We start from the raw sequence: 27,956 nt of genomic DNA, 5'->3' as shown, positions 1-27,956 counted from the left end.
GTGTGTCCTTTCTGAAGTGTAGAAGGGAGAAAAGCAGCTGAGGGAGCCACACACAGCAAGGGAGAAAGACAGGAGGAGCAAGGTAATTTTAGTTCTCTCTGAATAGTGAATGTTTTTGAAACACTTCCAGATTTCCTTTATGGGAAAGGAATGAAGCGTCTGCGGGAGGAGGGAGCGACTGACCCCTCCCCCACCTCTTTTATCCTGAGCTCGGTACCTGGTTTTTATAGCATGTGGTGAAAAATGGCTCCGAAGACACCGGGAAATCTGCCTGACAGCGTCGTAAGAACCGAGAACGGGCAAAACGAAAGAAAATGGAGAAAGCAGAAATTCTGCACACAGATCAGAATCATATACTTTACCAGGGCATACCGTTCTGTTGTTTTCTGAAGTGTGAAAGCTAGTTTAGAAACAGTAAAGAGGTCTGCTGGGTGACAAGGCCCAGGGCCCTCCCAGTCCCCTGGTCTCTGCTCCTGCAGAGTGGGTGTGGGCACTGGAGTCCCTCAGGACAATGGAGCCAGTGCCAGCTTCCCACACACCCCCACATTAGTGACCACATCCACCAGCAAGATACCAAGAAATACACTTCCAACAACAGACGCTCGTCCCGGAATTTTTAAATCCTGTTTTATGTATAAAACTTGAAAGCTCTATCAGGAGTGTTTTACGTACGATGATGCTTATTTTCCACGCCCTTCTTAGATTTCCTTCCTTTTGGACATTTTTGTAAAAGTGAACAGAGCCTCTTCGATTCCCTGATGGGTGAGGGACCCAGGGCTTTGGCTCAGGTCTAGCATGTGGGCAGCAATGATGGGCCAAGGGGACTGCTGGCATTGGGGAAATGCTACTGGCCAGAGGCTGATACACAGAGGCAGAAAGGACCACAGTGAGTGGCTCTGGGTACCAGCCTGGAGATAGAGGGAGGGCTGGAGGCAGCTCTTTCCCCAGGGACAGACAGTAGATGCATTGCTGTCTGACCTTGGGTGTCCACTTATCTCTAAGTGCCACAAAGCCCAGACCTTCCAAGCCCGGTGCTCCTGTGGGTCACTCAGCCTCGGTTGAGGATTTGTAAGTGTGGGATTGTACCATGTAGGCACTTAACAAGTGTGGTTACTGCTGCTGTGAACTGACCTAAGGACTTAGAACTGTTGGGTCAAATGCTTGTTTCCTGAGAGAGACCAGAGCAGCCCTTGATAGGAAGTTAGTTGCAAGGTTTTCTTTATTCATCTGTCTGTCTGTCTGTCTGTCTGTCTGTCTGTCTGTCTGTCTATCTATCTATCTATCTATCTATCTATCTATCTATCTATCTACCTATCTTTTAACTTTTGGACTCTTGCTTATAAGCCCAGGAGGAAGTCTGACCCTCTGAGAATAAGCCTTGACTTCACAGGGGTACGGTGGGGCCTCCCTAGTCTCTGTGACTTTGCTCTATTCTGCAGTTATATCTGAGGTTACAGCTTTCTCAGATCACACATCATTTGCTTTGTGGGAGTCAGAGCCTGAGCCAAGATGTGCTGATTATTTTTTGAACTAGTACTTTAAAAAAAAAACTTGTTTACATAGAGCGGAGGGCACAGCTGCTCTTGGGGCCAGCTGATTGGCTTCAGGGGCTTTTGTTCTAGCCTCCCTTATTCTCACCTGGCCTCACAAAGCTGTGAGTGTCAGCTTCTCTCCAGGGCGGGTGGTGTCCTTGGCATACTGGTCACAGACAGCCACGGTCCTAGTGTGTCAGAGCAGTACCTGACAGAACACACCTTTGTCCAAATGTTCATTAAAGACCCTCCCTCCCCCAGCTTTAACTATGGAGACTTGGGGAGGAATTAATGAAAAATAAAACCCCAAAAAACAGATACATGTGTATAAATACATATATTATATTGCATATAATATACATATATATTATAAATACATATATATTATAAATACATATATATTATATATATATGATACCTGTGTTTGGTAACTTGGGTGATTTGTCTATAAATAAATGCTTGGTTGACCTACTTTACAGAAACTGGGAATCTAGATTCTAGGTTTGAATTGAGGTTCCAGAAACTAGGTCTATTGGAGTCTAAAAGGTGGATTTTCTCCTGGAGGCTCCTTCTGGCCATAGGCTGCCAGTGTTCCGGGGTTCCAGTGTGGTCTCTGATGCACGGTGGGTGAGGGTGAGGGTGTCCTCGGCATAAGCTTGTTTGAATCCCCTGCTACCCTGCTGCCTTAAGAATTCTGTCATCATCCAGGGTTGGTTGGGGTTTCAGACACCGGACCAAAGTTGCTATTGCTGGCTGAGATCTTTGCAGATCTTGGAAAGCATAAAGGGGTGGGGGTGGTTATGGCAGTGATTTTCAAGCTCTGGGGGTTAGTGGCATCAAGGAAATATTTTGCGTGGATGAGGCCATTAATCCTCCAGCATTTCCTGCTGCAATTTTCTCTAGGCTGAAGGGAAGCAAACAAGCCCAGAATTGTAAAGCAGTTGCCCTGAGGACACACAGCCAGGAAGAGGTGGATTCCATCAAGGTGGGGGGCTGTGATTAACACTCCTTTATTTGGAATTCTCACTTTTTTCTCTCCTCCACGGTTTCCCTTTCTTCCAGAGTGTGCCTGTCCATCTCACGGCCCATGCAGTCGTATGGAGCCCCATCCAAGGGCATCTCTGTTTGAGGGTCACATAGGTGAATACTCACAAAACGGTGTCTCTGGAGCCTTATGGTCGTCCTGTGTGCTCCTCAAAGCTTCACTTTAAGCCCTTATTTCCCAAGTATCTTTGAATTAATAACATTCCCCCACTAGGCACAGCATGATGCTCAGCTGTTGTCCTCCTTGTACATCACCATCACCTCCACCTTTGTCTCTGCCTTTGACATGTTTATAAAGATTCACACCCACCGGGGAATTCTGTGGGCTGTCTTGGGTTTTTCATCATTGTGACAGAGGAGGCAAGAGACAGTGTCCTTCCTGGAATGGCTCTCAAGAGCATGATTCTCAGTCAACTGGGAATTTGATTGATGATGGTGGTAGTGATGGTGGTGGTGGTGATGATGGTGGTAGTGATGGTGGTGGTGGTGATGATGGTGGTAGTGATGGTGGTGGTGGTGATGATGGTGGTGGTGGTGATGATGGTGGTGGTGGTGATGATGGTGGTGGTGGTGGTGATGGTGGTGGTGGTGGTGATGGTGATGGTGGTGGTGGAGGTGATGGTGGTGGTGGTGATGGTGATGGTGGTGGTGGAGGTGATGGTGGTGGTGGTGGTGGTGGTGGTGATGGTGATGGTGGTGGCGGTGGTGGTGGTGATGATGTACAAGGAGGACAACAGCTGAGCATCATGCTGTGCCTAGTGGGGGAATGTTATTAATTCAAAGATACTTGGGAAATAAGGGCTTAAAGTGAAGCTTTGAGGTAACTCCCCCTTGTTCTTGCATTCAACCCTTTAGCTTGGCCATCTCTAACCTTAGGTAGTCCCTCTGCCTAATCTCCTTGATGAGGATAGCAAGGAGTACACACGTGAGTGCACGGAGGGAAATTGGGGCTGAGGGTATGGCTTACCAGACCTCGTTCCAGCCTGCTTCTTTCTGCCCCTCCTTTGTTACCTAGTGTTCATTATTTCGTTACTGCTCTTGTAGTTGCAAGAGGAATGCTTGATCTTTCCGAGTGAACTTCAAAGCCAGATGGGGCTGTGCCAGTGTGAGCCGAAGGGCCCCAAGCTCCACCCACAGTCACTCCTGGAAACTGATTGCTATGGGATGTATGAGTTGCCTTGCTCAATGGAAAGAGGGCCAGCTGGGGCTTCTGCTGTGTCTAGCTCTGCCTTCTGCTCTGCTGTGATTCAGAGAAGGCCGTGTCCAGGGCTTCTGTTTCTCTTCCTTTTGTACTGCAGAACAGCCACACTCACCTGTGGCACTGAGAATGGTCAGGAGCAGAAGAGGATCTTGATGGGTTCACCGCCAGACCTGCCAGCACCTACCTGGCTTCCCTCCATGTTAGCAAAGGGTAGCACGACCTCTCTCTCACTTTGCCATGTACTTGCCTAGAACTTAATTCTAAAACAGTGTTAAAGCTCTCTAAGCGTCCTAACCGTGGCATCTTGGACTTGTCATGCAGGTTCCTGTACCCTCTTCCCCCAGATGCTCACCATCACATCCACAGCCACACTGGGGCTGATGCACAGGCCACTCTGTTGCCTTTTACCACGCCTGGTAAGGGCGGGTCTGCTTGGGGATGGGTAGTGCATGCCATGTCCAGCTTCACCTTGTGACACCATCTAGAGGACACTGTCAGATAGGTGGCCTGCTCCTTCCATCAGAAAGAAACACCACTGAAGTATCCCAGGAGGTTCTCTCCATTCAAGGGTTAACCAGACTCTTACTTTGCTTATCTTTGAAAATAAAACAATATTTAAAAGTATTCCGATCAGGGAGGCCATCTGGCGGGGAGCACACAGCTGCTTCCCTCCCCATTGTGCTGCCTTTAATTTATTCACTCTAGGTCTCTGCTGTACATTTGCGAGATCTTCATTCGCATTCTGTGAACTGGCAATGTGTGAGTTCTGTTCTGTGAGAGACCTGAAGGGCATCTGGGCGGGCCATCTCCTGCTACTCAGGATCCTCCCTCCTCTCTCCAGAGTCTGTCTCAGTGGCAGGAAGAGACTAGGGACACAAAGGTGGACAGAGCCACCCTGTCCCTTTGGCACACACACCCCCTATTCTCACTCTCACGCTTTCCCTCCCACACATTCTCTCTCTCCTCTCTCACACACATTCTTTCTCTTACTCCCACACATTTTTCACTCTCTCTCTCTCTAACACACAAACACTCTGTCCCTCTAACACATACATATACACATACTGTCTTACATACACACTGTCTCCCTCTCTAACACACATACACACACTCTCTCTTATTACACACACACACACACACATGCCACTGCTTAGGGACTTTGTACTCAGCCACACGAGAGTCAAAATGTCAGAAAACGTTCCCCTTCCCCCTGGCAGAGAAGGTTTGGTGCTGCACATGCAGGTAACCTCACAAACACACACGAAGGATAACTGGTTCTCAGACACCTCATTACCTGAGGACATTGGGCCTATTTGGCAACTCGAAGAAGAGGATGAGGGTCTCAGTGGTGAAGGAGTTTGTCTGCAGTCACACGGCTATTTCAATGTGGTGGCTGGTGCCCAGTGCAGACTCTGAGGTCTTTAGCTATCCAGCCCCTCCCCTGGCCCATATCCTCTCCTATCTCTATAAGTCACACCAATCAGGAAGTATATGGTATTAAATTTACAGTTGAGCCCACTGTACAGTGGGGCTAATGGCTATACTTGTCTTTAATATTATCAGGACATTTAAACCCCATCATCCACATTGACCCTAGGCTGGTGTATGGACACGAGTCAGTGTTCGCTGGTGTCACACCAGTGACCAAGCCGAAAAAGCCCTGTTCTGAAGCATTCCTAGGAACTCAATGGAGCATTCTGGAGTTTTCTTCTGTCACTAAAGTGGGATTATTTACTGAACATCCACCTAGAGTGAGGGCCATGCTCTCCTGGGCTGAGCGTCACTGGCCGTGTGCTTGTGTGAAGCTCACGACCTAGCCTGGCTGCCTTGTCTGAGCAGTTTCAAGTCCAAGCTGGCCAATCAGATGATGATACGCCATTCTGCCAGCCTCTGTTGGCGGCAGCATCATTGAGTATATAGGTCAAAGGTCACAGGCTTTGCAGCCAAACAGATCCATGATTGTCTAGTCACTGCCTGCATCATTCCGCTTAGGTGCAGTTTATAGAAACCAAGCTTCCTGTGCTGCTTCTGAGCCTGCCCACCAAAATAACTCTAGCGAACATAGCCACTGGCTAGCTGTGTGACTCTGGGTATGTGTATAACCTTTTGGTGCCTCAGTTTCCCACATGTACTTTGAAACTCTGCATACTGACGTCGGAGAGTTACTATTAAGGACAGTAGTATGTAGCCTCCCACACATGGCTGATGCAGTACTAGTAGTCATCCCTTCTTTTCATTGTTTCTGAGGCCATTGAAAACCCTGAGTCTATGTGCTCCCCTGGGAGTTCTGTGCAAAGGCCACAGTCACTATGTCCCCTAGAGCTATTTTGGTGGGCTGTGTCCAAAGCACAGCTTGAAGCTTGGGTCTGTAGGTTTCACGTGATTGGGATGGCAGACAGTTACTAGACAGGCTTGAGTGGAGGAGCCAGTGTCCCAGTGATTTGAATCACCACTGGAAATACTAAAACGAGTGTTCTAAAAGAGTTTGCCCTCTAGACACCCTGGGCTCAGAAAATCGTCTGTTGTGTCACACAGACCTTTGGAAATCACTGGGTGAGAACTGCAGTGTGATCATGTTTGAAGCCCCTTGCCCGCTATGCCTTTATGGAGCAAACCTCAGTTATGCACGGTTGTTGGTGAGACAGGGATCTGGCTGGGTTTGGCTGGGTCAAAGCTGGAACAGACGGACAGCCCCACCCACCCACCTGTCCCTGCTGTAGGAGACTGTGGCTCCAGGCATTGTCACTGTTGTTAGGGTGCCTCTAGCCACTAAGCCACAATGTGTCTTTTACAGATTGCCTGGCACCAGGTGGGTGCTTTAGACCGCTCCTGTCATGGGGTTGAACGGTTCTGGAATGACGAGCTGATCCTGTCTCTGGAAGTCCCTAGAGTCTTTGCTCTGGAGTTAGCTGGATGCTCTGAGCTCTGGGCTGTGTGGTCCTCACCTTCGTGGCCCCAGCAAATGCAGGCTTGAGCGTGGTGCAAGAGGCTGATACCATGTGATGGACAGATGTGGTGGTGGTAGGGGGGAAAGAGTGAGTTTCTATTGGGAGAAAACCCATGATGAATGAACCTTTAAGACTGACAGTCTGGCTTCTTTGGAGGCTGATAAAGCAAAGCCTGGGCCAGCTTTTAACAGTTGCTGAAAACTAGAAGCCTAGCAGCAGCGAAAGACAGAAGGAGGTGATGATGCCAGGTTTTTGTCAAAGAGAAATTAATCTCAGATCCTATGTCTGAAAGCGTTAAAACTGAAAGGGGCAGTCCCCAACCCTCAGCTTCCAGATGGTAAAGCTAATGCCCAGACAGAGGCCACAGCTCATAAGGGTGACCAGCCAGGGTTTGAGGCTGGGTTGAGCGATGTGGGGAGTTCTGCTCAGGACCTCCTGTGCCCAGCAGATCTCTGCCATGCTAGTAGGGTATTTAGGCTGTCAGGGTTTGAAACAGCCTTTCAAGACGCTCCTACTTGGTGCTCAGCCTCAATAGCATTGCTGCAACATGGCTAACATTCATAGAACCCAGCTTGTCCACCTGGGACTGCAGGAGTGACAAGGGACTTTCTTGTGCAGGAGAGATCCTGGGCCAACGTGCTCTGTAAAGTCATTTCTGTGTTTTTGTGGTCTCAGGCGTGTCACTATACCCAGACTTCCTCTTCTTCCTCCTCCTTCAGCCAGCACCTGAAGCTTTTATTGCTTCCCATGCCTCCTTCTCTGTGCAGGACACTTGGTACCAGACCAGGCAGCATCCCTGAATTCCTTCTTTCTCTGGGTGTAAATTTGTAGACCATCAGCTTCAAATGCAAGTGGGAATTGAGATGGTGTGAGACTCGGGGTCTCTGGTAACAGGGAATTCAGGAAGAAGGCTTGTGAGTGGCCCTCGTCATCTCCTCTTCTTTGGTTGAGCTTTTCTCTCCTCCTTATGCAGAGCCCCTGGGAGACTGAGAAGCTGATCTTTAGGCCACGTCTTGAAGGAACCGTGGGCCTGGATGAGCTACTGGACCGTTTGAGGTTAAGCCAGATGATGAGCTAAAGTCTGTGGAGGTGAAGGTGGAGTGCCAGGCCTTTGAGTCTCTTACCCCATCTGTCTCCTATGAGCTACATGTTCCCAGGAAGCAAAGAACCATGGCAGGCACCTCTTTCCTCTATCGAAGGCAGGCCTGGATGAGCAGGTGCCTATAGGCTCGTACTGTGTTGATAACCTAGGTTGATACTTGCAACTATGTTGATATGCCTAGGTTGATAACTCTAGGGAGCATGGGTTCACCTGGGCTCTGACTACGCACTGTCATCTTCAAGATATGCTAGAAGTTTCCCACCATGAATGGCTCTTTAGAAGTTTCTAGGGGTCCCCTGTGGGTTTTGCCCTGTTACAACTCTCTTCCTAGTTTCCTTCAGACACGTAGGGACAAGCATGGCACCCATCTCTTCCTGGAATTCTTGTCCTCACATTGGGTGTAGGTGGGGAAGTTGGACATCTAGACATAGGTAAAAAGCAGGTGAGTGCTTGAGGCCCTGTCTAGTAATGCAAAGACTGTGTTTTACTTATGGAAGTTTGCTGTATGCCAGGTAGAGGTTATGCATTTTTCTGTCTATTACTTCTTCAAATTCATGCTGGAGGCCAACAATGGTTTAACTCCCAGACTACACATGAAAATCTAAGTCTCAGGATGGTTCAGTTTATTGTGTGAGTTCATAGAGTTGATAACATTTGAGCTGAATTAAAAGGTGGGTCTGCCTACTTTGAGGTCTGGCTTGATGCTTTGACTTCATGGAAACCCTTTTTCCTGTGTTCCACCTCTCTACTAAATTGAGGCCCTGGGTATCAAGCTGGGGTACAAGAGAGAGGAGGACTATTTGCTATGGAGATTGGATTTTTGTGAGAATGTAGGTTTTCCACAGATATGGGTCATGAAATGATAGCTTTTTCTATGGACTCTTTCTATGCTGTAATGCACAAAAAAGCAATTGCTACTAACAAAAACAATGTTGATGGTGAAATTATTATACAGCCAAGTATGCAATTTATAAAACCCCCGTAGTATGCAAGGTATGGTGGCGCATACCTTTAATCCACAGGGAGATCTCTATAAATTCAAGGCTAGCCTGGCCTACATAGGGAGTTCCAGGATACCCAGGGCTATATTGTGAGAGCCTGTTGTGTCCCTCACATAGGACCTTCCTTAAGCAGGAAGGTAAACAACTTAAAAATAGCTTCAGGATGTCCCTGAAACTGACCAGGTTCAGTAGGCCCCCTGCCTGCCAAAATAAAAGCAATTAAAGCTGGAGTTGTCTCAGATGAAAGGAGCTGAACTCCAAGAATATTCTCTACTAAGACACACTGAAAAGAAGACTGAGACCAGACCAGATGCCTGAAAGAAGCAGAAACCAGCCTAGCTGCCTACCAGACATTTAGACCAACTGAGGCACATGGAAAGGGTACTCTCCAGCCTGTTGAGCAGCCTGTAGACTGTGCAGTACGTTCCAGGCTTCTCAACTTTTGTGATCTGTCACCCATGCTGAGGTGGGCTTTAGCAATATAGCTATCTTTGAGTCATTTCTGCTTTTGTAAGTAACTCTTCACCCATATTCTTAGAACTAACCCCAGTAAAACCCATTGGTTCACCAAGTTCAACCTTGGCAATATCTGTACTCTGGTCTGTCATGTGCTCATTATCAGGGGTAAGTAGATGTTCATCTCCCCAGGAAAAGTCTTGTCACACAGCAGACTCTATATCAAAAGAACAAAATAAAACTCCTGTGGTACATATGATACACACTTGGTGCCAGACAGGAAGAGCCTGCTGACCATGGTAAGGGGATACTTGCAGAGAGAACACTGATAAGAGACTCCAGGCATCAGGAAGATGAAATTTGGCAAGGAACCTATCAGGGTCAGATTACAGCACGGGCTTGCTAGGGGAATAATAAGACAGAGGGAGAAATGACAGTAACCCCACAGAGGCTAGAAGGAAGGCCTGTCCATCCCATTGGGGGGATGGGGTCAGTTGTCCAGATAACAAGAACAAAACAGCCGTGGCTATCATAAACAAATTCCTATGAAGAGCATGTGGCGTGTTGAGGTGATTGTGGCCTAATCTCAGAAGAACTCCCTTCTGGCTTCCATCATTGCTATAGCATGGTGTTCTCTGAGTCTGGTGTTAGGGGAGAAAGGCTTGCAGAATGAGAGGTGGACTCCGTAACTAGCTGCATCCTGGTGAGTTGCTTTGGCCTGTACTGGCCCCTCGTAAGCGTTCCGTGTGCTTTGTGAAGCTCGCTACCCAGTTGTTGCCGCTGATATTTGTAGCTCTGATGGCTCGCAACCCGTAGCAGAGGATATTGGGGTAGCTCACTGTGTGGTGAATGAATAGAACAATGTCTCTGGAGGGGCGGCTGGGTCAGGTGGGTTCCAGCTCCTCCATGTTAGCCTTGGCTTTCCTTCATGTGTCTGTCATCCTTCTATTGGCCCAGCCATGCTCTTCTCGGGATGAGTAGATGTGCACGGTCCCTTTTCACTTGGGCTTGAGACTGGCAGGTGTTCTCTCCTACCTCATCCTGCTGGCTAAAGCAGGACACCTGACTCAAGCGGAAGGGTAAAGAAATAGTCCACTCCTTTATTGTAAAGTGCAAAGTGATTCACAGAACAAGAGTGTGACTATAGGGAGGAATAATGAATAAGGCCCAGTAATGCAGTCTGTCCTAAATCGTATTTATGAATAGTGATTAGCATTCGTGATGCTGCATGCCAGCACTCTGTGTATGCAGTATTAACTAACATTTATTAAGTGTTTACAATGGATTACCCTCATAAGTATGTTATATGTGTTAGCTCACTTCATACCAATTACCGTGGTGGGCTATAGGTCCTTTGACTATTCTCACCTCCTATTCAAGGAAACAGAGAGGAGAAAGGTTTAATGTCCTGTCAAGGTCAAACCCAAGCAATTTGGCCACAACAGCCAGGCTCTTAACTCCCAAGCTGTGGGTGATCTATGCTCGCCTGTGTGCCATTTGAGAACACAAAGGCCCAGATAAGTCACTTGTCTGAAGTCCCTTGGTAGATAAGAGCTTGGAATGCTCACTCTGTGCTTTCTACAAGCTAGAGGGCACTGAGTGTCAAGGTGAGGAGTGACTCTGTTCCGTTAATTGACTCGAAAGCCTCAGGTATAAGATTGACGCTGGAACCTGGGACATGGCTTACTTGGTCAAGCTCTTACCGTACAAAACAACGCCCCGTGCTCACAACCCTAGCATCCATGTGGAAGGTTCCTGAGGCTTGTGGGCCAGCCAGTCTAGCTAAATCGGTGAGCTCCAGGCCACTGAGAGATGTTGTCTCAAAAAAATAATGAGGAGACCTATTGATGATGACACTTGATGTGAACCGTTTGCTTCTACATGAGTGTATGAGTGCACATGTGCACACACACACACACACACACACACACACACACACACACACAGAGAGAGAGACTAACACTGCTTATTGCTTGTACAGAACTCTTGTTAGCTTTCTTCTTGATCTCCGGAGTCTCTTTATGATACCTTTGAGCTGACTCAAAACATTTCTTCCTCTTTGTACTGATTAATATTTCTTGACAAAAAGAATAGTTCATATACATAGCCCAAGGAGAGGTGTCAGCATTTAGACACACTAACCGGAAGAAGGCTTTGTGTTTTTAGTAAAGGTTAATTAAGACCCATCAAAAATTTTCTCCTTTAAACATAAAAGTGAAATCGTGTAATTAGCTATTTTCCCCTTTCCCCCCTTGGAGGGCCAACATGAATGTTTCAGCTAAATGAAGCTATTTATTGAAGTCCATCCAGATTTCCTTTGAAGTTTCATACATCTTTCTTCTGCTCTATCAGCTTCTAGCTACAATAATTTAATAAGTTTTTCCTAGGGTGAAATTGGATGCCCTTTATCGATCTTTCACTGAGGGGCATTCAATTACTTAATCTAAAGTGGTCTTTCTGGGTCTCTCAATTACAATTTTGTTATAAATGGTTTGCTAATGATGCCGGGGGTACATAGGTTAATAGGGGGCATCCAAGCAAAGGCTGGGTAATTGAATGCTTTCTATTTGGGGACCAGTTATCTGATCTCGCGCAGTGGCACCGGGTTCCCACAGTTCTGGTCTGCATCCGCGGGGTACAGCGTGGAGCCCTGGCTGGGAGGCGACAGGGCTGTAATGTATCCCTGAGTACCTTGGTTTACTACATGAATGAGCACTAGAGGTCCTGACTAACCTGAGCCGCCTGGCACCAAGCGCCGGCATTCCAGCCAGGTACGGTACAAGTGGGATGCATTACCTGTGTCTGAGGGAGGAACACTTGAGTGTTAAGTTTCTGAGTGGCTATCCCTGGGATCATCTGCAGTGTATGGGAAAAGCCAGTTGAGGGCTGTGATACTAATCCATTCTCCTTCTAGTACAGCCACATGAATTGGATTTTTTTTTCATTAGCTGTGTTATTTAATAGCTACATAGCTTAGGCAATGCCTTGGGAAAGACTATGTAGCATGCCTCTTTTTATACACTTGGGCCAATATCACCCTTGACACTAGCTTTCAAGGCTGTATAGAATCTAATCTCTGACTTAGCCTCATGTGGTTGATAGCATCTCCAAAATAGCACAAGTCCCCAAGGATCTACCCACAGGTGGTTCTCAATGGCTTTGATTTCCCACAGAACCTCCCCCTCCCTTGCTTCCCTCATCTCCACAGAGCTCTGCTTCTGTCAGGTCCCTCAGACTTTGTTCAACAGCTACTCTGAAGTCACTCTCTGCTCAGTGTGCATTGGAGTCTTTCCTCTCAGACAGTCTCCACCTGGGGGAGGATAGGTCCCCAGGAGGGGCCTTTGCCTATGTCTGGACCTGGTTTTGCTTACCCTATCTCAGGAGATAGGTGCTACTAGCCTCTAATGGAAGGCCAGGGACAGTGTTGACCTTGCGTGTCCTACAGTGCAGGGACAGCCTGTGCTGTGAAGACTTATCCAGCCAGGCCTTGCACTGTGGCATTGAACAGTGGTGTCTAATGGTTTCATTGTTTGGGACTTTCGGTACCTGAGGTTATCTTGTGTACTTGTGACATCTTTTCAGATTGATGTCCCTGTAGCACTCCTGGCCAAGGTGGAATAAAAGGCAGCTCAGGTGGGAGAGTCCTCTGTCATGGGTCTCCCTGTGCCTTTCTTGTCTGTCTAAGAACTGGCTTGTTCAGAGGTAGTGAAGGTCCAAAGTCCGCACTTGCGGGGGGCAGCAGTAACCTCATTACTCTATTATGGGATTGGTCTTAATCAACTTTATTGAGATGTACTTCACATTTGATAGAAAGCCTGTAAAGTTTTGGGCTTGGGGAGGACAGTTTGTACCTTTTTCTTAAAGAAGACTCTGTCCCCTTCCTCCAAAAGTATTACCAGTACAAACAGCTTCAACTTCTCCAAACCAGGCTGGAGTCATGCCATTCAAGGTCAACTCCAAATGCCTGAAGTCTGAGGGCTCATTCCCAAAAGATTGCTCCATTTTAGATCCCCAGAAGCAGCGTTCCCAACACCCACACTGTGTCAGAAACACAGAGGCAAAGGTTCCCAGGGTTTCTAGAGTGGTTTCAGGAGGAGTAACTCACGTTCCAGAAGTGCCCTAGCAGCACTGGCCAGCAGTCAGTCATAGGGAGGAATACCCATGATTCTCCTGGCTTCACCCACCTCTGTGTGCTTATCAGCCCTGAAGGCCTCAGATCCCAGTGAATTTGAGTTTGGGCAGAGGTCTCTCAACGTAGGAGAGATGGCTTACATCAGGCTTATACCAGGGGTTTGATCTTTTTTGAAGACTAGGCCCCATCCTGAAGCTCCTAGTGGTTCCTGGCTCCACCAAAGTCACTCATTAAATAACCTCAGGTAGGAAGGGGCAGCTCCTAAGACCCAAGAAAGATTCCAAGCAGTGCGTGGGGTGTGGGGTTATGTGGGGGGGGGCTGAATACCGACTATACATGTCTATGCACACATACCTACATGCAACATTTTATATTGACTTATGGTTCCCACCATAGGATGTGTCAGCACATAGTCGACCTTCAGAAAGTATGTGCTGAACTAGTGAATGAATGAATGAATGAATGAGTGAATGAATGAGTGAGTGAGAACACACTGCGTTAGAGTGTTTTCGGAGTGTCTTCTTTAATGAGTAAAAACAACCCATCTTGGAGTGGTTTGCCTATCAGGAGGTACAGCTGCTGGATAGAGGAACACTGGGCGTGTTTGAGCCTGTCTTCTGTCCCATCCACCCCCCATTAAGATTTTCAGCCTCCTCCTGTCCCGGGGTTTATTTACTTTGCTTGAAATAAGATAGTTTAGCTCTTGGTTAGGAATGTTCTGCCCATTCTGTTGGGTTCAGATGTACATACTTGTTCTGTGGCTTTAAAGTCCTTGTTTGTTTTTCCCCCTTTCATTCTTAAAAAAACAAAACAAAAACAACTAACAGTAAGACAGAGTGTGAACACCCTCCCACTGAGTCCCTGCTTGGAGCCTTGGTTTAAACCCCCACCTCCACCCCCCTACCCCTCCCCAACCCCCCCTCCACCCCCGGCCTTGGCCTTGTCTTTGACAAGTGGAAAAATAATGTTTTCTTGGCTTCAGGGTTGGAGTTTGCCAAGGGGGGTTGGATGGGAGGGATCTTGTCTTTTTGTTTCTTTAATTTGGAAGAATTGTTTGTACCCATCAGTGGGGCAGGGGTGATGGAGCAAACTAGAAGCAGAGGCTCCTGTCAGGCCCCACCAGCTGCCCTAAGGGAGGAGTGGGATCCAGCTTGGTCCCTGGGAGACTCCTCCCATGCTCCTCAAGTCTGTTCCTCCCGCTATCTCAGACTCTGCCTAACTGCCCCTCAGACCAGTACTTCTCAATCTGGCCCCCTGGGTATAGTGATAATTCCTTGAACAACTCTGTAAAGTGTGTGTGTGTGTGTGTGTGTGTGTGTGTGTGTGTGTGTGTGCACACTCGAGCACGCGCGCGCACAGTGTGGGGGAGAGAGAGAGAGAGGAGGAGGAGGAGGGAGGGTGGGGGGAGGGAGGGGAGTGGGAGGGGAGAGAGGTAGGGGAGAGAGAGAGAGAGAGAGAGAGAGAGAGAGAGAGAGAGAGAGAGAGGTGAGTGGTGAGTGTGTTTTGGGCATACATGTAGAGGTAAGGTGATTTCAGATGCCAGTCCTTTCCTTTCACCTCATTTGAGGCAGAGTCTCTCTTGTTCACTGCTGCATATATTGGCTCACAAACCTCTGGCAATCCTGCTTCTGCCTCTTCCATAAAATGAAATGCGTTAAGGCGAGTCTGGGTTCTGGGGATCTGAATGCAGGTTGCTTTGCTTATGCAACAAGTGCTTTATCCACCGAGCCACCCCCAGTCCTGTACAATGCAACTTTTGTTTATTCTATTCCTGGCTGTGCACTCACAAGGTTCGCTTTCATCTGGGCAATCCACACAGTGCTGCTGTAATGACCTGTATCGAATTTATCCAGTGCACCTCTCCTCTAAATATTTAAGTACAAATGCTGGCAGTGTGCAGAATACTCTGTGAGTGGAAGAAACAACATTTACCTAATTCTTTGCCAATGTATTTCAAGAAAACCTGGGCTTCGGATCCAAGTGATACAAAGATTTCTACTGTAGGGTTGTAGATCTCTGGCCAATATAGAGTGTGTAATGAAGACTTAGTTAATGCTGCTTCTCTGGGGACAGAGGGTTGTTGCTTGAGGTGTGTATGAGGGAGGACAATGAGATGTGAGTCCACCACCCTTGGTTAATTGTCAACCTAAGGAAAAAGAATGCGGCTTAGGGCCTTCCATTTGGAATTGTGTATTACATGCTTTTAGAACTCACTGGCAATTAAAGATTGTAGTGTGGCCAGCAATGACGCTTTTATCTGTGTTGTGTACATTTCCTGGGTCACTAAACACATGTCAGGCCTATACAAACTCTCTACACACATTAATTTTGTGCCTTAAAAATAGTCACTAGGAAGTACTGTTATTCTAGTTTACTGGTCCTTCAGGAGTTGAGAACTCAGGTTGACTGGCTTGGGTGTGCGTGTGTAGCAGCAAGAAACGATGTCAAGCTCTTTCATTAGCTCATCCATTCGCCTTTAATGACATCTCCAAAGAAGTGTCATTTGGGAAAAAATACATTTTAGAGCCATGGCATTATGTTAATGGGTTTTTAAGAATCGTGTCTTTCCAGGGAGGAGCAGAGTGAGAAATGACTTCAGGGTCTGAGGTGTCCCGTGGCTTGGGGGAATACTGTGCATTGGCTTTAATTGCTTAATAACCTAAAGGCAGATGGTTTTTTTTTTAATATGATACACTTGTCTGAAGAAGAGGATCATTTCATTGTTGCTAAATTTTCATTAACTGTTGCTTCCTAAGCTGTAGCTGATGGATGGCAGAAGCTATGAAGAGACAGCTTGGATCCCTGGGCTTCCCTCCTGCTTCACTTCACCCTCCTTGCCCTCTTCAGACTTAACACTGATTTAAAAATGATTCTTTGATTCGTCCCTCAAACTGGAAGTCATTGATGGTCTTGGTTCTCTTCTTTCCTCCCCCCTCCTTCTTCCTTTTCTTTCTTTTCTTTTTCCTTCCCCCCTCTCTCTTTCTTCCTTTCTTTCTTCAATTTGACAAAAAGCTAAAGTTATGTAAAAGCTAAAATTATGTGAGAAACCTCAATCGAGAAAACTTCTCCATCAGATTGGCCTGTAGGCATTTCTTTAGAGCAGTTTCTTGCTTAATGACTGATTGACAAAGTCCGGCTCCCTGTGGGTGGTAGCAGTCTTAGGCTGTTGGTCCTGGGTTGTGTAAGAAAGCAGGCTGAGCAGGTCATGAGGAGCAGGCCAGTGAGCAGTGTTTCTCCATGGTCTCTGCTTCAGTCCTTGCCTCCAGGTTCCTGCCTTGAGTTCCTGCTCTGACCTCTTTCAGTGATGGACTGTGATGTGGAAGTGTAAGGTGAAATAATCCTTGCCTTTCCAAGTTGCTTTTGCTCATGGTGTTTTATCATAGCAGCAAAAACCTAAGATACTGACTGTGCGTGGATCTGATGGTAGTTACACAATCTTGAGATTCTGGGATGCCATAGCTCAGATATGTGAAAGCAGAGGCCCTGGAGGGTACATGGGTCATGCAAAGGCTAGTGTTGGGGGTTACATTTGCTGACAGAACATGAACCCCCAAGCCCCAAGGACAATAGCTGCAAACACCTCCATTTATTTTGTATGATCTGTGGCTTGCTTATGAACAAGTAAGCGTGGCTGAAGTGGAGAGGCAGAAGAGGGGGATAAACACTTGCTCTTCTCAGGGAAGCAACTCTTGCACCGTCATAGTTACCACACAATGCAACAAGACTTGTCTTTCTTTATGTTTAGGTCACCCAGCATTAGTAGGAATCTGCTCCCCACGAAGTGAAACTATTCTGAAGGCATGCCAGTCAACCTGTCAACGAGGAACCCATAATGTCTTCTAACCTCCGGTGTGACTCCTCGCTCTCCACTGATGCCACTCCAGCTTTCTTTGGTGCCATGGGGAAAACCTGAAGCATGAGCAGAATCGCCCCCAAACCTGTGGTCCCTTCACCGTTGCATGGCTGCTGCAGAACAGAGTCCTGGGATTCTTTTGTGTTGCCCTTTGCATCTGAACCAAAGAATGTGCGTCATTCTCTAGCGCATTGGTGTCTGCTCTCTTCCTCACTTGTTTCTGTTGCTTGTGCCTTCCCACCGTCTTCTGTCCTCACGGGATACCCTTAAAGTTTCTCAGCGGACTCCTCGAGGGCTGGCCCATGGCTCTCTAAACTCTCTGTCCAAGGACTCTACCATGAGGCACTGTCTTAATTGCTGCATACAGCTGTTCCCCGAAGACGCACACAAACAGCAGGTTGCCTGCCAAGGAGGCCCCCATCACAGTCATCAGGCGTGCCCCAGTTGCAAAGGAGAAAACAAGATTCTGTTCCGGGTGGACAGTAAGCAGATGAACTTGCTTGCTGTTCTCGAAGTGAGGACTGAGGGCAACGAAAACTGGGGCGGGTTTTTGCGCTTCAGGAAAGGGAAGCGATGTAGCCTGGTCTTTGGATTGATAATAATGACCTTGGTGATGGCTTCTTACATCCTTTCTGGGGCTCATCAGGAACTTCTAATTTCATCCCCTTTCCATTATGGGGGCTTTCCCAGCAACCCCAGCGTGATGGACAGTGAGAGCCCTAGTGATGTGAAAGAGCATCACTACCAGCCTTCGGTAAATAACATCTCCTATGTGAAGGATTATCCAAACATTAAACTGATTATTGACAGCATCGCTGCCAGGATTGAGTTCACAACCAGGCAGCTCCCAGACTTACAAGATCTCAAGAGACAAGAGTTGCACGTGAGTAGCTTCCTGTCAGTCTTGATGATTGACTTTTAAAGAAGGGATGCTTCCTTCCCTACCACCATCCTTGGGAGCACGGGTGGACCATGACAGGCGTCTCCTGGATGTCTTACAGCAGGGATAATTTGGCAGCCTCTGGGATGAGAAAGCACGGTGTGCTTATGCTGTAGAAATGCCAAGAAGGGAATTTGCTGCCCCAAATGGCTTTAGAGATGTTTAAAGATGATTCCGTCTCCTCATTGCACATAGAGCCTTCTTGCCTGGAATGGGGTCATGGAGGTTCAAATTGCTTTTGTAGATCCACCAGTTTTAGTATTTTTTTTTTAAAAAATAAGATTTATTAGGGGTATGTGCATTTAAGGGCAGTTGCCCTTAGAAGCCAGAATGGAAGCCTCATTCCCTGGAGCCGGAGTTCCAAGTGGTTGTGAGCTGCCAGATGTGGGTGCAGGAAGCACATCTGATCTCGTGCAAGAGCAGTATGCCCTCTTAACTACTGAGCCTCCTCTCCAGCCCCATCATTTAGATTTTGTAGTTGTTGTTTTTTTGAGACAGAGTCTCTCTGTGTAGCCTAGGCTGTCCTGGAACTCACTCTGTAGACCATGCTGGCCTACAAGGATTGCAGGTGTGGGTCACCACTCCTAGTTTGCTAATCGTGTTTCTTCTGCTGTGTCTGTCTCCTTTTCTCTTTGCTCGCAGATGTTTTCTGTGATCCCCAATAAATTCCTTCCGACTAGCAAGAGCCCTTGTTGGTATGAGGAATTCTCCGGCAGGAACACCACTGACCCCTACCTGACCAATTCCTACGTGCTCTACTCCAAGCGCTTCCGCTCTACCTTTGACACTCTGCGAAAGGCTTTCTGGGGCCACCTGTCCCATGTGCATGGCAAGCATTTCCGCCTGCGCTGCCTGCCACACTTCTACATCATTGGGCAGCCCAAGTGTGGAACCACTGACCTCTATGACCGCCTTCGGCTGCATCCAGAAGTGAAATTCTCAGCCATCAAGGAGCCCCACTGGTGGACCCGGAAGCGCTTTGGTGAGTGTTGGGTCTTCTCAGTCACTCTGTGGAAATATGTTGTGGCTGGTGAGTGCATGGCATGAGATTCTGTGGAGGAAGGCAGGTAAGGTTGGAGAGAAGATACATTGAGATTCAGAGGCATGACACTTGTCATTAGACAGTTACATTATTAATCTGTTTTTGTAGTATAACAACGAAACACCAGTGTTTATTTGGTTCATGATTCTAGGGGCTAAAAAGTTCTAAAAAGTCTGTTATTAATATCCTGGTGAGAGGCTGTTGGCTACTTCACAAGATGGCAGAGAAAGGAAAAGGTGACTAGCCATATGCAGCAGAGGCCAGGTTCATGGTGGGGCCTGGCTTTATAATAACCCCCGTTCAGAGGACAGAGTCACTGCAAAAGAACAGCATTAAACTCTTTCCAGGCAGAGCTCCCATCCTCTAACCATTTTCCATTGTGCCCTGTTATTTAAAGGGTTCTGTGACCCTCAGCATCCTACTCTGGGTACCAGCCTTGCCAAGCTCCTGGCACACGAGCCTCTGGGGAATACACTCAAGCCAAAGCTGTACTCCACAGGCAAACAGCCACTCACTCAGTGAGCACCGGTTGGATGCTAGCTGTGTGCAAGGGGGCAGGTGCAGAATGGAAACTTCTGATGGAGTTGGTGTGTGTGTGTGTGTGTGTGTGTGTGTGTGTGTGTGTGTGTGTGACTGAGAGTTACACACCTAGCTCTTTTAGTTGTCCCAAAGAACTTTAACACATGACCTGGGCAGAGATCGGTCTATGCCAGGGACTGGGGTGGCTGGCACCCAGCCCTAGGCTGCTTTACTGAAGTCACCACATCTGGAGGAGACGCAGCTTCAGGCCTCAGCTGTATGACCTGCCCCGTCTACCTCTTATGTTTGCAATGCAGTGGGGATGCGTTCACCTCTGGTCAACAAGGTTCACTGTGGGTCCTGCCTGCCCTGCCCCTCCTTGCAGGCTGGTTTCTGTTCCACCCAGCCCCAGGCACCCTGTGGCCCTCGGTCACTGTTTCCTGTCCATAACCTTTTCTTTCTGCCAGGAGACATTTGGTCACTAAAGCTAATGGGTGATACATGGCCTGTTGTCTGCCAAAGTCTGGGCGGGCCATGAAGGCAGTTTCCACATAAAAGGACCCAGGTCACTAGAAGAGAATCTTAGACATTTTCTTTAGACTAACTGTTCCTGACAAATGTTCAATATCATCCGTTCAGTCTTTATTCTGGAGTAGCTGCGTGTGTGCGTTGAAGCAGGAAGGCTACACTAGCCACCAATTAGCCAAGATCTAATGCATTCGATGTATGTAACACTTTCCCACCACACCCAGTGTTTCTCCTAAAGAGAAACAGCTTTCTCCTGGCAGGAGGGAGGGAAGGACAGGGCATGCCTCTGCTGCTAATACTCAATGTCACCTTGAATCTCTTGTTATTTTGGCCAGAACTGTTCTCTTTCTGTTTTGGTTAACTTTGGTTACTGTGGTGCTGGGCAGTGTATGTTTTGAAATGTTTATGAGCTGTTTTAAGACAGGGAGCAAATCTCAGATGTGTGTGGCTTGTGCCAGAGTCTGTGTCCATGGAGGGCACCAACGACACTGTCCGTTTACCATGGCTGCTTGATGGAGTGCATCTCTATAGAGCACCATGGGGCACTGGAGAGAGAGGCACTGTGGAGGTGACGGGATGCTGGCTCCTTGCTGCTTTTCTTTTGTCCTTCTCCATATTTGGCACACCACCAAATCCTAGGGGCCAACGTTGCGTGCTTGCCTTAATCTCTTGGTAAAAATGTTAAGCCGTTCTCAACTCTAGCCCTCCATGCATCCCTTTTCTACCTCTTGAGTAGGTGTGGCATCTTTTAAGCGGCCACTACCCAGTGGCAGTGGTAGTTGGTGTCTTTCTCCCTATGAGGCAAGTGCGTGCTGAAGCAGGCAGGCATTGACAGAGCTCTCCACACACATCCATATGCCTCCTCCAGAAGCTTACCTGCATCAAGTCTTTTGCTCCTAACGTTAGGTCCCCTTGACCTTTCTGTCCTTCTCTGGACTTGCCTCAGGAGGCCACCACCCTATCATGTGTATCAGCAACGCTGTCTTCAATAACTTACTTCTTGGCTCCTGTAGGAATTGTCCGCCTGAGGGATGGGCTACGAGACCGCTACCCTGTGGAAGATTACCTGGACCTCTTTGACTTGGCTGCACACCAGATCCATCAAGGACTGCAGGCTGCCTCTGCAGAGCAGACGAGCAAGATGAATAGGATCATTATCGGTAGGTATGGCTTCCGGGTAGCTTCAGGGTACCTGGCAGAAGCAGACTCTTTGGGGTTTTGGTCCATGTTCTGGGGCCAGCCCTGCCTCACCTGCAGAGTGTTTGCAGGTGAGTCCCTTCCCCCTGTGGCTGTCACTGTTAGCCCCAGGTAAAACAATCATGCCATTTATACCGTTACTATAAAGCAGAAACATTTGATGAGCTTGCTTATTCCATACAGACTCAAGGACGACTGAAATGGCTTTTTAAGAGACTCGTCGTTTCTTTGTTTTTCCTTAAATTAAGCAGGTGTGTTTCCTCCTCACAATGTCTTGATTGGAGTTAGCTTCCTCATGAGTCACTGATCGGATGCCAGGGTTGCAGGAAGGAGGCAGCATCTCCTCTCAGCAGAGATTGGCACCCCCTGGGACGAGTCTTGGGGGCAACCTGAGTGCCTTTGAGAATTCAAAATGAAGTCGTTTGAGCAGCATGTGTGCAGGACCCAGAGGCAGGAGAGTCTTGAGTTTGAGGCTGGCTTGGACTCATTAGGAAGACCCTGCCTCAACAAAACAAAACCAAGCAAAGCCGAATAAATGAAGCAAACTTGAAAATGTAAGCTAGATGGTGGTGGCAGCTCTGCACGCCTCTAATCCCAGCACTCGGGAGGCAGAGGCAGACAGATAATCTTGAGTTCCAGGCCAGCCTGGTCTACAGAGTGAGTTCCAGGACAGCCAGGGCTACACATGTGCGCGCGCGCGCGCACACACACACACACACACACACACACACACACGTACTCACACATACATACACACACATATACTCACACACACTCATACACACACACTCCCACACTCACTCACACATACATACACACACATACACTCACACACCCACATACACACACACACTCACACATACACACACACTCACACATACACACACTCACACATACACACACTCACACACACACACTCACACACTCACACATACACACACACTCACACGCTCACACACACACTCACACACTCACACATACACTTACAGACACACACTTTCACACACACTCACACACACTCTTATACACACTCACACACACTTTCACACACACTCATACACACTATTACACACACATTCACACACACTCTTACACACACACTTTCACACACACTCACACACACTCTTACACACACATACACTCAAACACACTCTTACACACACACACATACACTCACACACACATATGCCCTCCCCTCCCATCTCAAAAGAATCAGTGGTTTATATTTAGATATGCACACCTTGACACACAGACATGATGATTACTGAAGCTAATCTAGTTAGAGTGTTTGTTTCTTCACAGCGCCCTCCCTGGATCCTTTGCATTTTTTTAAATGTTGAGCATCCCTGAAGTCACCCTCAGCAAATGATGGCACATTATGGGGCATGGCCATCCCTAGGCTGACTGGGCTTTGGATGTTAGACTCGTTCCACCCGACAGAACGCTTCATCACATTCCAGCTTGGGACGAGGCGTTTATCTCCAACGCCTTCTGAAAAGGAGAAATTGAATCATACATTTCACTTAAACTCGTTCCCCGAGGCCATGATCTATTTTGTGTTCCTGGATCCATTACATTTTGATTCTCTAAATCAAATGAGTCTCTCAGTGAGTGGGATGGACTGTGACCAGCTGCTTGGCTGAGACCCCTGTACCTGAATCTGAGGAGACTCTGGCTCCTGCCAAAGCAGACTGATTGGTGGATGGATTTTATTTTTTTTTTAATTCATAAGTAAAATCTCTGGGATCCACTGGGAATGTATTCTACCCACCTTCACACCTACAGTATGAATTGGCTGTTAGTTTTTTAATTTCAAATTCAGGGGTGCAAATACCCCATTTAATAAGTCTAATTAATATTTTGCTGAGACTCCCATACCATATGCCTCTGGGGAAATCTCAGGATCTATGAAAGAGCTAAAAATATTCCCCACAAAGCCAAGAAACAGGCTTAGAAAATGAATGAGAAAGGAAAGTCTTCGTTCCTAATTATAGGTACTGCTATATTTCAAAAAGAACAAGAAATAAAAATGCCACGCTGATATTTACTCCCAGCCAGGTTTGGTGCGATGTCTTATGATAGCCTCTTGGTGTGGCAGGCAGTGTGGAGAGGCAGATGACAAGCTGGCGTCTGGCTCTGCTTATGTCACCAGCCAGCTCTGTACCATGCGATAACTCAGGCCTTCGTTTCCATCCGGTCTACAGGTCTACAAGATGGCATGATCGGAGCAGGTCAGGACCCTGCTTCTCCCAGCCCTGGGATGTGACTCAGCCCTTCTCAGCTCTGCCTTCCAGTGAAGGCCTTGACAGAGGTCAAGGGGTCACATCACCTTGAGTGATGGGCCATTGGTCAGAGGAGGTCCATCCTCTCAGCATGTGCTGACAGGAGATACTCAGGGGCTCATGACTGAGGTAGCCAGGTTCTGTGGATCTGGAAAGGCCCTGCTCCACCTGCAAGGTTTCTCCTTATCCCTGTCCACTCGCTGGGACACTGATGGCTTCTGGAATTTCTGATTCCCTCTTAGAGGAGGCAGTCTATGCCTGTCTTGTTTCTTCTTCTGTCCCCGGTGCCAAGACAATGTGGGGCAGGAATTAGACATAAAATGAATGAAGGCTGGGTAGACGGAGAGATGAGAAGATGGGGCCAGTGCCTGCTTGGTTCTAGAAGCAGCTCCCTTTTGAGATCTGACAGAATTTGTGGCAATTTTTTGCAGAGACTTCACTTACATTTCACATTGCCTACTTTATCTGGAGCAGGTTTGCCAAAGGATGTCTGATTGATTTGTCTTTTCTCTCTTTGTTATGTTGGGGGGGAAAGCCCTAGGAAAGGAAAGAAGGCTGGGATGGAAGTGTTCACCTGACATATTGGAAGCCAAGCAGAAGATACAGGGCCTACAGTCTTCACACATGACTTTAATGTGCTTATCACTGACAAGGGAGGCTCAATGAGATGTGGTACATGGTCTGTGTCCTGAAATTAAGTGTAGAGATGACTGAGGGACTGTTCATCCTGAGGAATTGTGCTGGGGTAGTGGTGGCATGGAAGGGGTAGGAACCAGTAGTCCTCTGCCTGGATCCTTGGAGTCCCTTTCCATCTACATTTCTGCAGACAGTCACAAAGCATGGTAAATTTGGCTGGGAAATGGCTTATTTGCAAGTACTTGAACAAGCATGAGGACCTGAGTTTGGATTTCCACCACCATGAAAAAGCAGGGCTTGGCTATGTGCTTCCATAATCCCAGTGCTGGGGAAGTGGAGGCAGAGGCATCCTTGGGCTCACTGGAAAGCCTATCTGGGCAATTGGCAAGCTCTGGGCTCAGTGAGAGACCCAGATTCAAAAAGACTAAGCAATAAAGGGAGACATTCCTCGTTGTCTGGTCTTTATAAACAGGTACACATATGTGTGCACATAGGGATACAGATGCCACTACCATACCCTCCCACTCATACATAGCAGCAGCAGCAGCAACAACAACAACAACAACATCAACTACTTCAATTATTCAAGAGTCTGTGTTGTTAAAGTGCCCGTGTCTTGGCCTCCCCTCGCTCCCCAAAGCTGTACTTCATGTTTTCATCCTCCTGTCAGGGCAGACTCTGATTAAACTGTGTTGGGCCCTGTTCATCCACCCAGCATGGAGTGCTAGCTATAGAAAGAGCAGGGGGTGAGGAATGGGCATGGACAGCTGGTCATTCGGGGAAGCAGGGGGCTGAGGCTGAGACCCCCTGGGCTTCTGGCAAAGTCTTCCTTTCATTTGGTCCTGGAGATTGTGCCCGTGACTAAATGTTATGGTTCCAAGGAAAGATAGATGGAAATTGCATCCAGCTTTCCACTGAGGGTCAGCTTCCCCGAATGACTCTTTTCTCTTCCTGACACATTTTGAAGGAAACTTTCTAGTAGATTCTCAGTGGGCCCTTAAAAGGCCACAGAGCTATGAGCTGCCAGCAAAGCTAAATAATTGTGAAGTTAAAGTCCTAGATGTTAATAAAGGTTGTATTTTGTTCCTTCTGAGGTGGGAAGCTGAGGGTAGAGGTGGCTCCGGGAGGGGTGGGAACCAGTTGTTCTTTTATCAGACCCCCGAGTCCCATCTGCCAACAATGGATGAGAAGCCTGCCTGTCATGGCTATTTAAGAGGAAGGCACAGGAGCCAGGCTTGGCCTCTGGCTCACAGTGGGAGCTCATGCTCTATGGCCCAGCATCTGCTCTCTGTCTGTCTGCAGGAGAGGCCAGCGCCTCTACAATGTGGGATAACAATGCCTGGACCTTCTTCTATGACAACAGCACAGACGGCGAGCCACCGTTCCTGACCCAAGACTTCATCCATGCCTTTCAGCCTGAAGCCAAGCTCCTTGTCATGCTCAGGGATCCCGTGGAGAGGTGAGTGGGGGTGCCAGGTTTTGCATTTTTGGTGAAAAGAAGGGGCTTTTTGGAGCCAAAGAGCTTCCATTTCTTTGCAGATAAGATTTCCCTGTTTAAGAAAAATAATAAACAAGCATAACTTAGGATGTTACTGCTGCTTCTTACATAAATGTTACTCTTAAGGAAATCCTCCCTGCAGTTAAACAAATTGTGGCCTACTCTCTTAGCAGTTTTGATTATGGTCCGTGGGTGTTAACCTCTGAGGGGTCTGACCAAGGGATGAAGCGTACAATGCTGTTAAGTTTTGGGGATATCCTTAGTGTCATGGCTGTTGGGATTCTCTGAGTTTCTTGAGCTGGTGGGTCTCCCTCAGCCTTGAACATGTACTCCTGCTTCCCTGAAAACCAAAGACGGTGCATGACTGACAGGTTGCTCTGCCTCTGATAAGGTCAGGGCTTGCCAAATGAGGCAGGGTTGGTGCATTTGAACAGACAGTACCAGGGTGGTGACATGTGCAGTAAACTGCCAGGACCTTTATGTCACTTTATCTGCTCTGCCCTCCAAATACTGTCACAACAGGAATGAAGGGTCTCTACTCAAGATGGCCAGTCTTGGCCACAACAGCTTAGCTTCCTATCTGTCTTGTCCACATCTTGTTCCCATTTATTCTCCCAAGCCATACAATCCAATGTAATCATCTCAAACTCTGGTAGCTACCTGATACTGGCAGACAATGCCTACAGCCCTTTGTGTCTCATTTTCCATGTTCTCCTATGGGATGAATTATGACCACTGCCCCAAGTAAGATATGCTGAAATCCCGGGTCCTGGTAGCTTTTTCTGGAAATTAGGCCTTCGCAGATGGAGTAGGGGTCTTAGTGTGTGAAGGGATTGAAGGATGTGGCCACAAGCCAAGGGATACCAAGGATTGATGCACTTACTAAAAGTTGTGAGAGGCATGGAGCCTCAGAGAAGCCAGCCCTGTTAACACCTACGTTTCACAAATCTAACTTCCTGACTGATGGATGAAGCTCTTCTTGTCATGTGCCAGGACTGTGAAGCACTTTGTTACCACGGCCCTAGGAAGTGCCTATTTGATTCTTCCTCAGATGGCATGGCTTCCTGGCCCCGACTTAACAATAGCTGTGCTTATTATAAAGGTATGAAGGGAATTATAGCATCAAAAGCCATAAAGGAAGCGGCCCATGCATGATCTCTCATGCCCAGAACTATTAGTTATCCCTCCAGACTTCTTTCCTATCATATGCATGCATGAGCCATGAGTGTGCGTCCTTAAGGCAAGTCTTGTAAAGATGCAGTCTAGCGTCTCTCATGGCTGCCCAGAAGCATATGCTTGCCTCTCTCATTTGCTGAGCCAGGTTTCCAAATCCTCAGGAGGCTCCAGAAGGGCTCCAGCTCTTCTTTAGAAGATAATTGAACAGAGGATCATCTCTCTGGGGCAGTCTCCTGGGTCTACACCAAGGGGCAACCAATTCATGCTGTTCCCAAGGCAGCCATGTCTACTTTCTCTTCTAGCCAGGAAGTTGACCCTCTTTTCATGGAGTGGGCTGGGTTTTTCTGGTCTAGAACAGCTGGGCTGGAGTACATTCCTGCAGACAGGATTGCATAGCTCTGCAAAAGACAGGCTTGAGGAAGCTGACCCTCACCACCCGCTGAGGTATTTTGACAGCTGCTTCTGCTCCATCCCCCATGCCACCTCAGCCCAAGTTCCCTGGTAGAACATTCTTTCTGATCACTACACACCTCCCTACTGTTCTTCCTGCTGCTTAATTCTGAGCGAGGTCGGAGAGTGGGTTTTAAATGATGAGTAAGAGTTTGCTGTTAAAGGCCAGAATGGAAGGTAATCCAAGGAGAAAAACACCCTGAGTAGAAGACATATCACATTTAGAGACATGTGTCTTCTTGCTGGAGATTGAGCCCTAGAGTATTGTACCCCTAGCTCTGAGGACAGGACTGCTAGGAAATTGAGCCCTGGGACAGTCTTGTTAGCCGGGCTCAGACTTGTGACCGGAAGTAGAACCTGCTCTACTTGCTTTCCTGGTTGGCTGTGGACCACCACCTTTCGGGAGGTTCAACGGTCCA

General features: G+C 47.7%; 1 protein-coding gene across 8 annotated transcripts in view; it reads left to right on the top strand.

Annotated features, from left to right (window-relative positions):
• The window catches only part of Chst15 (carbohydrate sulfotransferase 15), an 85,603-nt gene that overhangs the window by 35,812 nt on the left and 21,835 nt on the right, over positions 1-27,956 (top strand). For 7 of the 8 annotated variants that reach the window (XM_087643985.1, XM_087644086.1, XM_087643901.1 and 4 more), the window contains exons 2-5: positions 17,162-18,152; positions 18,852-19,191; positions 21,312-21,458; positions 25,716-25,872. In XM_087643985.1, the coding sequence (XP_087500111.1) occupies positions 17,607-18,152; positions 18,852-19,191; positions 21,312-21,458; positions 25,716-25,872 (1,190 nt within the window). In that variant the 5' untranslated portion in view covers positions 17,162-17,606. 8 annotated transcript variants of the gene reach the window in all.

The sequence above is a fragment of the Rattus norvegicus genome, chromosome 1, assembly GCF_021556685.1.
Source record: "Rattus norvegicus strain SHRSP/BbbUtx chromosome 1, alternate assembly SHRSP_T2T, whole genome shotgun sequence".
Lineage (NCBI taxonomy): Eukaryota > Metazoa > Chordata > Mammalia > Rodentia > Muridae > Rattus > Rattus norvegicus.
Note: the sequence above shows the minus strand (reverse complement) of the source record. Positions and strands in the feature narration are given on the sequence as shown.